The sequence below is a fragment of the Pygocentrus nattereri genome, chromosome 5 (assembly GCF_015220715.1).
Source record: "Pygocentrus nattereri isolate fPygNat1 chromosome 5, fPygNat1.pri, whole genome shotgun sequence".
Taxonomy (NCBI): Eukaryota; Metazoa; Chordata; class Actinopteri; order Characiformes; family Serrasalmidae; genus Pygocentrus; species Pygocentrus nattereri.
This window is the reverse complement of record NC_051215.1, coordinates 35,869,609-35,883,685: the sequence shown is the minus strand read 5'-3', so window position 1 is coordinate 35,883,685 and position 14,077 is coordinate 35,869,609. Positions and strand designations below refer to the sequence as shown.

The window sequence follows — 14,077 nt, the reverse complement described above, 5'->3', positions numbered from 1 at the left end:
CAGGCACAGATCATTTTCACCCTCCATTAAGCTCTTCTACCACAAAACTAATCGGTCAAAATGACAGGATCTGAGAAAAAGAGGTATATCGAGTTGCTATTGTCAATACAAAGGTAAGCTTTTCAATGGCTTATATGTCTACCCTCATAATGGCCAGAACCTGACAGCTGGTTGATCATTCAAATTGTAATAATCTTTCCACTCATAGCCGTTTTGACACTCTATCATGAGAAGGGGTGGTGGTAGGTTATTTCACCCTGCGTATGTGTAGTGTGTGTGAGTGTGTTTCTTATCTTATTCTTGGCCTGCAGTAGAGAAAGGGAAGTCATTTATCAAAACTCAGCCTGAGAGGAAACTGTTATAGAGAGACAAAAACATCCTCGTTGCTATCTCCTGGCTTTGCTCTTTGATCTGTCCATACTCCATTGCAATGCAATAGGTTGTGTTCAGTCATGAACAAGCATGGAAGGGCTTCAGTAATAATTGAATAACAGCCTTAAGCAATGACCTGCTGCAGAGAAAATGTTTTTAGCATATTTATATGAAACATGTATTTTTGTTGCTCGTTAAAAAAGCACTAAGCCACTTATGAAAATGACCAATTACAGTTCCAGATGAGTTTTTATGGCCTGGCCAATATGTAAGCTTTCTGATAACGTTGGATTTTATGGATTTATTGGTATTGACTAAACCCTCGTACCAATAAGTAATTGCTCATTTTATATTGTAATGATTGTAAACATCGTAAAGAACTGTTTCATTCATTGTTTCACTGTTTCAAATGCTCGTTTCTATCACAGCAATACAGGCTGAACTGATAAAACTAAACACCATCATGGTTGAAATGCAATGATATTGAAAAATATTCCAAACCCAACCTTAACATGTTAATAACATGTTCTAGCACAAAAAAATGTCCCTAAAATCAGTATCGGTCACAAGGTTTTCATGTCAGTCAGACCCTATTATTCATTTAATACAACAAAAGTCAATAAGGTCTATTATTATAATGATATCATCATAAGGCAGGTAATTTTACATTGTACATTATTGATTCGCAAATGTTTACTATACTGTAAATGTACTGCAATATATCACTATAATTCTGATATATTTACACTGACATATGATGCAGCTCTATTATAAAAGAGATGGAGCTCTACCACACAGTACTGTTTATATGAGTGACAGAAGCAGACATGAGGTGTGTGGTAGAAGTAAAGTGAAAGTGACACAATGTGCTTGTGAAAGTGTGCAAGAGCAGCAGTCTGAGGTGTGTGTAAGATGGAAACAGCTGTGTGGAGTGTTTATGTGTAGCATATAGAGCTCAGGAGAGAACGACCTCTGCTGGGTGCCATGTGATGCAAGTAAGTATGTCCTATGAAGAAGAATGTGTACAATTTAAAGAGTTAGAGAGGGAGACCGGAGTGCAAGAACACTGTGTGGGGCAGGGAAGAAGCATTTGCATGACTGTGTATACAAAAAAAGTAATGCATAGAATCTACTAGATGTAAATGTTTCCAATAGGAAATGATGTACACTTTTGATTCAAGTAAATCCTATTCATCACTTTTCTCACTGTAGTTTGAAGTTTGAGGTGCAAGCCCAGGTGCTGAGTGGGAACAAGCCACTAGGGACTTTTGGGTGGCTGCCCAGACTGGCCAAGAGAAGCGTCTGGTAAGGCCAGAGGTCACCCACCGGAAAGAACCCCTCATTTGAGCTGCACAGTAGCAGGGCGCATGTGGCTCTCATTAGATCTGCAGTGCTGCTGGGGCAATGAAGAGAAAGAGTCTGAGGAGTGAATATACCCCAGAGCACCATTCCATTATGAGGGCAAGTGGCTGCTTTGGCCCAAAACATGCGCATATTCACTTCGACTGAATGTAAGATTGGAATAAATACACACATTTTTATGAAATTAGAAGAAATCCGTCCTCTACAGATTTATACAATGCAAACATTCTGCACAGCTGTGAGTCTGGCTTTTGACTGTGACTTGATAAGATGATAAGACTTTCTTTTCAGATCGTTTAGTGAGGAAAAAAATCTGGATAAGCTCTTTATAACAGTACTATAAGAAAAGGTCAGGATTTTAAATAATACTTATGACATTTATAATACCACATCTTTTTCCTACTGACACCGCATTACTTTTCCACTGACCACAAGCTCATAGTATACTGGCTACATATCTGGACATATCTGTTTGTTAGCAGAGTGTGAGTTATATAGTGACATTCAGAGGGGTCACAGTCTTTCCCCCACAGCAACTGTACAGGGATATTAACTACACATGTGTGCTTCAGGCTCCAGTAAACTGTACTGAAATCTTGCCCATGAAATGTTTTACTAGCAAGCCAGCACACAGTGCTAGAAAAAAAACAGAAGTTATTATGCTGATCACCAGCAAAACCAAAATATGTAGCTTTTTAAATTGTAAATACTGTTTGACCAGAGGAGGATGGGTCTCCCCTTGTGAGTCTTGGTTCCTCCCAAGGTTCCTTCCTCCAGACTGAGGGAGTTTTTCCTTGCCACTGTCACCTCTGGCTTGCTCACTGGGGGATATATGTTATACCTGTATGTTTTCAAATTTCTGTAAAGCTGCTTTGTGACAACATCGTTGTAAAAGGCGCTGTATGAATAAACTTGAAATGAATTGAATTGTTTTGGATTCTGATATGCTGGTCGACCAGCTTGACTATCCTGGGTGACCAGTTAAATTAGTAGCAAACCAGCATTATCCAGCTTAGACCAGCACACAACACATGCTGGTCTATTCTGTTTTATTCAGATGAATAGCTAGCAAACTAGCTTATCATACTACCTTAAAAGCCCAGGTATATTAACATACTGAGGCTTATCATTCATTAACTACTGGGACCTCAATTCAAACTGGCTGAGCTATTCTTAGGTTACACACACATATATATATATATATATATATATATATATATATATATAATATGTGTGTGTGTGTGTGTGTGTGTACATAGCTATAGGTTCTGTACATTTTAAGAACTCTCTGCCCAACTACTTGTCTTTATTTTCTATGGGGACAGGGAGTCTTAATTAGGAAGAGCCAACTCCTCCAAACCCCACTGTAAATTGCACCCTGCATGTAAGTAAAAAATGCTTATATCTCTGACACAAAATAACTAACTGTAGCACTTTGGGGTCTAGATAAATGCACTTAAATTTACTGCATAACTATCCCTGCACAAATTTAGACAAAAATCCACTCCTTTAAATGTTTATATCAGAATGGGACATGGTTTACATCAAACTCTTCTGAGCAGACTCTAATGGGTGTCAGCTTTATGTCAGTCCTGATTGTTAAAGGCTGTGTTGAACAAGTCCTGCCTAAGATGCAGCTAAAGGCTATGCCCCTGTGTGCTGACCTGTGAAGAATGAGAGCCTATTATGTATTTAAACTTCTCAAAGTGTTCACTTTCTGAGAACAGGAAAGGGCCAATTTCTTGAAGTTGTACAGTTGCAATCACACCTGTAATTGTGTTATCTTAACATAGGCCTACTTGGTCTAGGATAATCTATGTACCTCAGTTCCTTGCTCCTTTCTCAGAACTGTCATAGGCCATTGCAATAGATCATCATGAAGCAGACAAGCTGAAAGCTAAGACCATCTATCAACCCACAGGAGTATTGGACCACTAGTGAAAACGAGCACAGCACTTAAGTCACATTACTGCTGATTGCCAATTAATCACTGGATTTGACAGTTAAATCCCTTACCCAGGGATTATTACAAATGTCTACTATTTACCCTGCAGAAAAACTTTTGAAGAGTACAATATATTATTAATTAATCACTGGCTGTGACAGTTAAAGCCTTTACCCAGATATATAAATGGCAACACATTGATTTGGAGACAGTCATCACCTTAGCTGCACTGATAACTTGATAAACACCCTTCTTTCTCACATTTCTGGTATTAATTCATAACATAGACTTGTTATTTTCTATAATGTGATCTTGTCCTGAATTGATGTAGGGATGCACTGATTCAAATTTTTTCTACTGTCCTGAACTGCTCCAACAGGGCACTTATATTTCATAGTAGTAAAGTGCATAATAAATAAATAAGCAAGATGGTCAAACACAAATTCTTTCTAGAACTGTGCAGTTTTGTATTCTGCTGTCCTACAAGTATAAAATGTCACTGTTGCAATTGACTGATTTCCATTCTGTTAAATAAAGTCAGTAATGGTGCTGATACTGATACAGTGTATCACCGCATCACTAAATTGGTGCATGCTTTTGCAAGTAACAAAGCACACACAGGTCTCTCTTTTCTCAGCCTTTCAGAATTCCTACTGGCAGACTCAGCTTAGCGCTGGGGTGACAGTCCTGCTGTTCCAGTGATTTCTGTGACTTTAATGAGACCTGAATGATTGATGTGACTCCATGGAAGAATATAAACATTATTTCTTGCACGAGTGACAGTTCAAATATTTCCTTGTTTCCAAAGCTAATGTACGATGTTGTGAATATTCAGTGGAGTTTTTCATAATACTTTAGAAATGGGTTTAGCTTTGTGAGTAGGTATTGGAACGTGCGTCTGCATGCGTATGTGCTCTCCCAGTGCACTGAGGTTGATCTGTGTTATTTGTCTGTGGCCGCTGTTGTTTCATTAATCACTGCCAGGGCTCAGAGCAGGAGTCCGACCTTCACTCTCTCGGTGCAGGGACGCAGCTGTCCAAAACCGCACCTAATTTTAGTCCTCTCCTGCCCTCCTCTACTAGCCTCTTCTCATCAAGATGTCCTACGCACCCACAGCCAGGTCCTCTGTACTCCAGAGTCAAACTAAAACCTGAAATACACTGGTTTGGTTATTAACCCTTAGAAGTCTCAGTTATGGCTGGTGGTAACAAAAACATGGTGTATTTTCTTTTATGGCGATTTGAATTTGATGAAAGGTTGTTGGTGTATTTACAGTATACTATGGATTTCATCATTTTAGTATGACTGAAAGAAACAAAAATGAAAATAAAACAGAGCCTTTAACCTGTTGGCAAGAATGTAAAGAATCTATTGGAAGCACACTTCCTTGTGTGACTTATTACATTATTATAAACAGAATGGTTTAATTACATTGTAACTGTATGGAAAAAGGCTTTCAACTTCTAGGTTAACTTTAATTATAACTGCAGGTTACTTCTGCTCTATTATAGATTAAATAAGTGAGGTCCATGTGTAGAGGTTTATAATATAAGTGGAGTTCACTCTTAGTCCTGCCCATGACCACCAGGAACTAAAGGAGTATTATGTATTTAAGACAGACTAAACAGGCCAAGAGAACTACGTCTACTACATGGATACTTAAACCTAGCAAAATCATCTACAGCTACACCTTTACACGTTTACACCAGTCAAGTCCAAGGAGTGCAAGAGAGTTGTGGCTTGATGGGTGTTTAACCCCTTAAACTGCATGCTTATTATGGGTTATTAAACTTAAGAACAACTATACATTCTGTGAAGTAAACAAAGTGAGTAAAGAGTGAATAATGGTAGGAGATGTGAGCAGAAGGTTGCGTGGTCAAAGTCCAGGACTGACCCCCACTGCACCATGTGGTGTTGCTCTGTTCATTGTGTTATTCTGCTTCCAGACTGGGTATAGTTAGGCAGAAAATTATAAAACTCAATTGTAAGACCAATAAAGTATAACATTAAAATGAACTGTATGAGATATGGGTTAAAAAGCAAATGAAAATCAGCCGTCTGCCCATTTGACTGTAAAAAAAACTGGAACTGAATCGGCCATAAAAATTCATGATCGGTCCATCCCTAATAAATTAATCAATAACTACTATGTAAGCTATGGAGTTTGAGGGGTTAGAAGCTGAAGTTTGAGGGCTTAAAAGCACTGTCTAGCTTTTTTTTATCACATGCATAAACTTCTCACATTATTCTTTCTTTTCTACAAGGCCACTGCTATTGTTAAATACAGTAACAGCCTTGTATTTAAGTGGCTGATTATACAGTAGGAAGAAAGCTTATGTCAATAAAAGGTCATTGTGTACTGTATATAGACAGTCAGGGAAATCATTTTATGCGTTGACTTTTTTGCTTACTGAGATCAGATCACAGCAGTCTCATATTTGTAAGTGCGAGTATATGCAGGTACGATGACTGTAAAACCCACGCAGTTGTACACACCTCATGTTTTCACTACTACATCCACACAAACACACAAATGCCACAAAATATGAGTCACTTTACCACAGTCCAGTCAACAAGGGCAACGGGTAGGTCAACTGTACTTACAGGAGGTCCTGCAACAGAGAAAAAAAAGAAAAAAAAAACATTATTAGTCATGTAAAATGAGATAAACTATATTCAGTTTTGATCATTTAAACACTAAAGATGAACAGAACAGTGTTAATTCATGCAGACGTTCATCAGCTGGAATTGTATTCAGGCAGTTTGAAGTAATAAGGGCCACACCCTGTGGGCAGCCTATATTTTATGTCAAACTGAGCCCAGCTGAAATCAATACATCAATGATGCTTCTTTCTTCTCCCACTCAGTATACAATATAAGGCTCTCTGAGGAAAATGAGCACAGAGGCAGGTAAATGTCTTCTGTAGTGAGTCATCTTGGCAGCTCAGTACATAAATAAAGTTGTTTAATTTCAGCTCTGTGTTTACAGTATAGTAGATCATAGCCTGATCTCAGTGCTACTCTAGAAAGCCGGCTGCTTTCTCTGGCAGTGTGCTAGAGAATGAGCCCACGAGCTTAGAGATAGAGTCTCACACTCGAGAGCATACACATCAGGATAACAGCTAGCACACAGATCAGAACCAGAATTGTTTATTAGCCAAGTAAAGGCGAGGGTTCACACAATCACAAAAAATAGAAGGAAACACAGTAAATGTAATGCAAGAATACACATGTAAAGAAAAAACAAGGGCACAGTGTCACTGATGTGAAGCACCACTCTTGTTGAGCACCAAAAGTTACTTGAGCGCCCTGTTCTGAAGCCTATTAAATGTATGAGTGAGTGAGTGAGTCAAGTCCTTGAGGTGCTTTGCATTTAGTAGATAGCATGAGGTGGTATAAGTCGTATTTGTTTCAAGTATAAAATATGTGTATTGCAATGAATTTGTAAAGTATATGTATGCAATGTTAAGTGATCTTAAGCACAGTACCTATGTTCTTAAAAACAGAGCTGCCAGAAAGGTTTCTCTGCAAGATGCCTGAAGAATCTTTCACTGGACAGTTACTTTACTTAACAAATCATATTTGTAAATGATAGTGGTAAAAACCTCTGCATAATTTAATAAGAATCCCGGAAAGGGTAGCATCATGTGAAGCGTCCTTCAACCTTTAAAAGGTTCCACACCCCGAAATCTCTTTTTCAAATGTTCTTTAAGGAACCAAAAGTGGTTCTTTTATGGCACTGCTCAAGGAACCCTTGCTGTCAGTTATTTTAAGGGTGTAGGAACATGTCCATTTTTAGGGAACCAAAACTGTATCTTATATGGCAACACAAAGGAGGCAGAATTTGTCACATTTTATTAAAGAATGTATTGCAAGCAGTAGCTGTACGTACTGCATGCAGAACTATCGACAGACAGCTCTAACTGATGAGCCCAACTTATTTAACAACGGATTGTTTTTTCTTTTTTTTATTAAGAATTCTTGTTCTTTTCTTTTTTATCATAAGATGGCACAATAAAAGATACTAAGACAAGAAATAATCAAACTGTATTGTGTCTGGATCAAACGAAAACAAAGTATCAGCTGACTCTGATTGGAAGTAGCCTATGTGCTCCATCAATGGCTATTATGGACACCTTCCTCAATGTTTCATTCTAGCCCAGGCCAGCCTGTTTTGTTCAAAATTAAAACCTTACTCTACACCATCTAACACATGTAGTTGTGTGGTGTACTCTTGTGGGGGTAAGGCTCAACATATACAACTACATTAAGACACAGATATACATCTTAAGTCTTGTCACTGATAAATGGGAAAATCATTGATGACAAATCATTTCCTCACTTGTCACATGAAATCATTTTGATCAACTCCTCCAGGGCTTATTTAGCCATCTCCCTCTAGAGAACTGGACAAGCACAAAGCCAACCACCAAAACAATTTGTGACATGCAGCAAAACATTTCCAAAAGTGAAAAATCAAAACAAGCTGTTGAACTGCCATAAGGAACACATAAGGATTGAATAATAGAGTCATTTCGCGGTTGCTTACATTCAAAAGGGCATGGGAATGAAAGCTGGCATATGATGGCTTTAGCTCTTAAGTGGCCTGGGGATGAAGAGAGACAGAAAGGTGCACATGAACTCTGGGGTCAGTAATTAAAAAGAATAGGACAGGAATTGTTTTTTCAGAAATTTGACCTATTAGACAGAGACGTCTCCAAACATAACGTCCTCCAGTAAGAATAAGGAGGACCCTGACCACTCCTACAGGCTGCCCATAATTCAGACACATGCAATAACTAAAACAGGCATAAGTAATGGTGTGGTCACGCCGGTGACAAACCTTTCCTATGGGCCCTGCATTATTCTTTCCTTTCCTGTTTTGAGAGGCCTGTATTTTTGTAGTAATCAGAGCAGACATTTATCAAAGCTGCTGCTGAGACGGCAAGCACTATTTCAGAACTGAAAGCAGTAATATGTCTGAATAGAGCAGACACAACACACAAGAAACATGTGGTCACATGAGAATTCTAGACCAATCACAACCACTTAATCAAAAATGCCAAAAACTACTGTTTTGCCAAATGCACACTGAGTCACCCCATAGCAACCACATCCAGAGATGACCAAAATGAGAGGAAACTCATATCTCACAGCCTTGCATCGCATTGAGTACAATAAAATCTCACTATCAGGCACAGTATTCAGAGGTTTGGAGGCTATAAATCTATAACCTTACAAAATCAATACATTGCAGGGGTGTTACCTGTTCAGAAATCCACTGATTCCTTTTTTTCTCCATACATTGACAGTAAATGTTTACAAGGTAACCCACAAATCAGAGTCAACTTGAGAAATTCTCGCCTAGTTGGGTTACCATTATATGATATATTTCCTCTTTAAAAAACAAAAGGTTTGATGTAGTATGCATCTAAATTCACTCCTCAGTCCATACAGCCTATATATGGTTACATAAGATGAGCTCCATAAATAACCTGGTTTGAATGAACTATTTTTGTGATGTCACAAGTCCCTTTGGGATGAAACAAGCAGTTAAGCCTGCTCATTTACTCCGAAGTTATAAGGAGTGTATCAACCCAGACTGCTTTTTGGCAGAGGCAGCCAATCAGAACAGAGCTCATATATCAGTGTCAAACTTTTAAAGCAGAGACATTACGTAGCTATTTCTAGCATTTAATCTGCTTTTCTCTGGTAATAACACAATTTCATAGTACTATTTTTTGCATTTATTTGACATAAAGAATGTGATCTAGCAGAGCTAAGAATTCATTGATTTTTATATAGTTTATGTGCTACTATCATTGTGCAACAGTGAAGTAAATCTCCTCATCTTATTACAGTGAGAAAAAACAAGAAAAACATGTTTGATTCTGACATATTTTATTCTGGACAGTGTGTACATAAATAGACCATAACTCCTCTAGCGACAAATTGAAATAAGATTGAGAAGCCATCACCACATTCTCAAGATGGATCACTGACGAAGTGCATGCTTCCATAAAGGTTATAGACAGAGTAACAAAAAGAGCCTGTTAAATTCTAAAGGATAAAGTTTGGAAAAAGTACAAGTAAGATCGAAGCCAAATCTCCACACTCAAAAAGAGCCTGTCTATACCATTACACAATAAATATTATTTTCAAATTTTGTTGGTGTTGCAATGCTTTAATAATGTTTAACATGTATACAACCCCAATTCCAGTAAAGTTGGGACGTTGTGTAAAACATAAATAAAAACAGAATACGATGATTTGCAAATCTTTTTCAACCTATATTCAATTGAATACACTACAAAGACAAGATATTTAATGTTCAAACTGATGATCTTTATTGTTTTTTGCAAATATTCACTCATTTTGAATTTGGTGCCTGCAACACGTTCCGAAGAAGTTGGGACAGGGGCAACAAAAGACTGGGAAAGTTGAGGAAAAAAACCTGTTTGGAACATTCCACAGGTGAGCAGGTTAATTGGGTTAAAAGAGAATATCCCTGAAAGGCTCAGTCATTCACAAGCAAGGATGGGGCGAGGTTCACCACTTTGTGAACAACTGCGTGAGCAAATAGCCCAACAGTTTAAGAACAACGTTTCTCAACGTGCAATTGCAAGGAATTTAGGGATTTCATCATCTACAGTCCATAATATCACCAAATGATTCAGAGAATCTGGAGAAATCTCTGCAAGTAACCGACATCATTCTGTAACAGATATTATCACATGGGCTCAGGAACACTTCAGAAAACCATCGTCAGTGAACACAGTTCGTCGTTCCATCTACAAGTGCAAGTTAAAACTCTGCCATGCAAAGCGAAAGCCATATATCAACACGCAGAAATGCCGCCGGCTTCTCTGGGCCCGAGCTCATCTGAGATGGACTGACGCAAAGTGGAAAAGTGTCCTGTGGTCTGACGAGTCCACATTTCAAATTGTTTTTGGAACTCATGGACGTCGTGTCCTCCAGGCCAAAGAGGAAAAGGACTGTCCGGAATGTTTTCAGCACAAAGTTCAAAAGCCAGCATCTCTGATGGTGTGGGGGTGTGTTAGTGCCTATGGAATAGGTAACTTGCACATCTGTGAAGGCATCATTAATGATGAAAGGTACATACAGGTTTTGGAGCAACATATGCTGCCATCCAAGCAACGTCTTTTTCAGGGATGTCCTGCTTATTTCAGCAAGACAATGCCAAGCCACATTCTGCACGTGTTACAACAGCGTGGCTTCGTAGTAAAAGAGTGCGGGTACTAGACTGGCCTGTCTGCAGTCCAGACCTGTCTCCCATTGAAAATGTGTGGCACATTATGAAGCACAAAATACGACAATGGAGACCCCGGACTGTTGAACAACTGAAGATGTACATCAAGCAAGAATGGGAAAGAATTCCACCTACAAAGCTTCAACAATTAGTGTCCTTAGTTCCCAAACGCTTATTGAGTGTTGTTAAAAGGAAAGGTGATGTAACACAGTGGTAAACATGCCCCTGTCCCAACTTCTTTGGAACGTGTTGCAGGCATCAAATTCAAACTGAGTGAATATTTGCAAAATATTTTTGCAAAAAAGTTTATCAGTTTGAACATTAAATATCTTGTCTTTGTAGTGTATTCAATTGAATATAGGTTGAAAAGGATTTGCAATTCATCGTCTTCTGTTTTTAATTTATGTTTTACACAACGTCCCAACTTCATTGGAATTGGGGTTGCAAAACACACCAGCACAGAGTCATACCAGCCAGCCAGCAAAAAGCAGAGAACCTTCTTAAAAAGCTTGGCTGTGGTGGCGGCACAAGTGCTGGAGCGAGTGGCCATTTTGGTGCAGAGTTAGAGCGCTGAGGTTTGAGGAGTGGTGGAGTGAAAGGTGAAACCCCACACACAGGCATGTGGAAGTGTGTACTCGGATTCCTGACGCATTCTGGGCTCACCACCACTTCCTGTCCTGCTAGCCAACTGACGGACATCTATGGACAACCTTCATCCAAAAGCACATCCAGCATTGGCTTCAAATATACCACATACGACAGCACCCTGAGGACTCTTGCTGTAAAGTGGGCTACATGATGTAGATTACTGCACAGGCACCAAACAACACATGCTAGATACATGCCATATGTAAAGTACATTTTGTGATTTTGTTTAAATATTTATACTGGTATAACTTTAGTCATTGATTCAGTAAAGAGCAATGTAAAGATTGGCTTCTGTCTAGCTTTGGGTTGGACTCATATCACAACCACCTGTCGTCTACTCCTTATGCAAGGACAGTAAGATGGAACTGGAGACCTGACAGATGATTATGCACACACACATCAAAGCTTGCAAAAATGGCTCACTTTATAGAGTAGAATACAGAAAATCCAGTGAGGTTAATTTCTTACATAAGCTGCATCTTCTACTCCACAAATTGCTCTGTTGACCAAAATAATACAATATACCATGAGAGACTGTATTACAGTAAAATATACCGGTAAATATATGCATGTAACATTCTGAATATGTTGCTTCATTCCAAAATGCGTCCCAAACACATTAAGCAGGATACAATTATCCATACATTTTCAAACGTATTTGATAAATACCAATGTGAAGTCAGGGCAACAAGAGTGGGAAAATAATGTTCAATTTTTCATTATTATTAATAACTAGAAAAACAGTTCTTCAAGCAATGTAGTTTGTTAACAGTAGTCTATGGTTATTAGGCAACATAGCAATCAAAGATGATTCTATGGATTTTTGGTGCTTTTGAAATGATAAACACGATCAGTATTCCAAAATTATTCTACCCTTCTCAGTGTACTTTGATGTAGGCAAAGACCAGATGGGACATCAACTCCAGAGCATCAGAGTCCCACTCTAGAGATCCAGGAATAACCCCTGGAATTCCACGCCCCAAAATACCCGAGGCCCATTTCCCACCACCACTCCCCTTATCCTTGGCCAGTCTCTCAGATTCTCATCTCCTCCAATAGTCCCTGTAAACACACGGCACCAGCCAAGAACAAATGTGTCGTCTTTCAGTCTTCCGCACTGTAAGCACAGTACAGGAATGTCACGGCAGAGAAGGAGACAGGCACCTGAATAAAATAGCAAAATGTTTGGCTTGGCCACTAAGGGCTGTATTTAAGGCATGGAGAAACTCTGTGATGCTTCCATAACTTCGAATTAGAAGATCCTCAAAACACTGATTTTACTTCTTAGATGCACTGAAGCATAGGTTATGTGTCCACTCACAGGCTCACTGTCTCCAAAGACATTCATGTTTAATCTTTTTGGCCCTCATTACATAAGCAGTTAACTGGTCCTTTTTTTCATGGTGTGCATCAACCAAATGAAAAAGAAATTAACTTTTGCACTTTTTTTCCCCCATATCCTATTGAATCTGGAAAAACCATTGAATGCATTTCATGCCTTTTCACAAGTCTTATATATAACCTTGTCAAATTTAAATTTGCCCAGGCTCCAAATAAAAATATGGTTATGTGACCATTTCAGACAGCAAAAGAGATTAGACGGTGTGCCTGAAACAAAGGATACCCTTCTCCAGGCACCTCTACCATCCTCAGGGAGCCAATAAACTTTAAACAAAGGCCCTATCGAGTTTAGATAGCTCCACAAAAACCTCAAGTCTAGAAAAGCCAACAGTCCATCATGCGCACTCTTCCTGCAGTGAGGCCCAGCTCTCTCCTGAGGAGCTGCACCTCAAGAAATGACCGCATTTCTAAATAAAGCAAAGAACTGGACAAAGCGTCAGACGGCAGCACCTCACTTTTTTCAGGCAATCTGCTCATGAGCATCCCGTGTCGCGCTGTTGCACTGTTAAACACAAGTCAAAGTTCAAAAATGGATCAGCACACAAAGCATTTTTCACTTTCACTCTTGGCTCCTGCTGCACTTACATCATGCACTGAAAATCCTGAATGAGAAAAATGGGGATGCAAACCTACACAAGGCAGCTGTGGCAAAAGACAACTTGGAAAAAGCAAGAGTGAGGAGGAAGGAGATGAGGGACAATGATATCATGCCTACTCAAAGCATTTTGATCTTCAGAAAACGAAAGGAAACATAATAAAATAAGTGAATTTTTGTAAGATGTATTGTTAGCTGTTGTCTTTTCCCAGAAGGCCTGCAGAAGGTTCAAGTGGCCTTCACCTATTATGCTCTTTCAGACCATGTTGTGGTGAGGTCGAGACTAAAATATGTTCTCAAACAGTCCTCTGAGCTGAAAAAGTGAGCCACTAAGCCTGAGATTAAATAATTATACCAAGCCTCTTACAGGAGATCACCACAAAGACGCCATTGTGCTGGTGCCAGAGCAGCCACTATTAACCTGACTTAACCATTATTCTCCCAAATTGCTCTCAGGAGGAAAAAGTATACATTAAGATGTGAA

The 14,077-nt window shown here is 39.0% G+C and overlaps 1 protein-coding gene across 13 annotated transcripts in view; it reads right to left on the bottom strand.

Moving 5' to 3' along the window:
• The window catches only part of col13a1 (collagen, type XIII, alpha 1), a 106,095-nt gene that overhangs the window by 60,268 nt on the left and 31,750 nt on the right, over positions 1–14,077 (bottom strand). For all 13 annotated transcript variants that reach the window (XM_037538713.1, XM_017724635.2, XM_037538712.1 and 10 more), the window contains exon 3: positions 6,284–6,291. In XM_037538713.1, the coding sequence (XP_037394610.1) occupies positions 6,284–6,291 (8 nt within the window). The remainder of the gene's footprint in view (positions 1–6,283; positions 6,292–14,077) is intronic.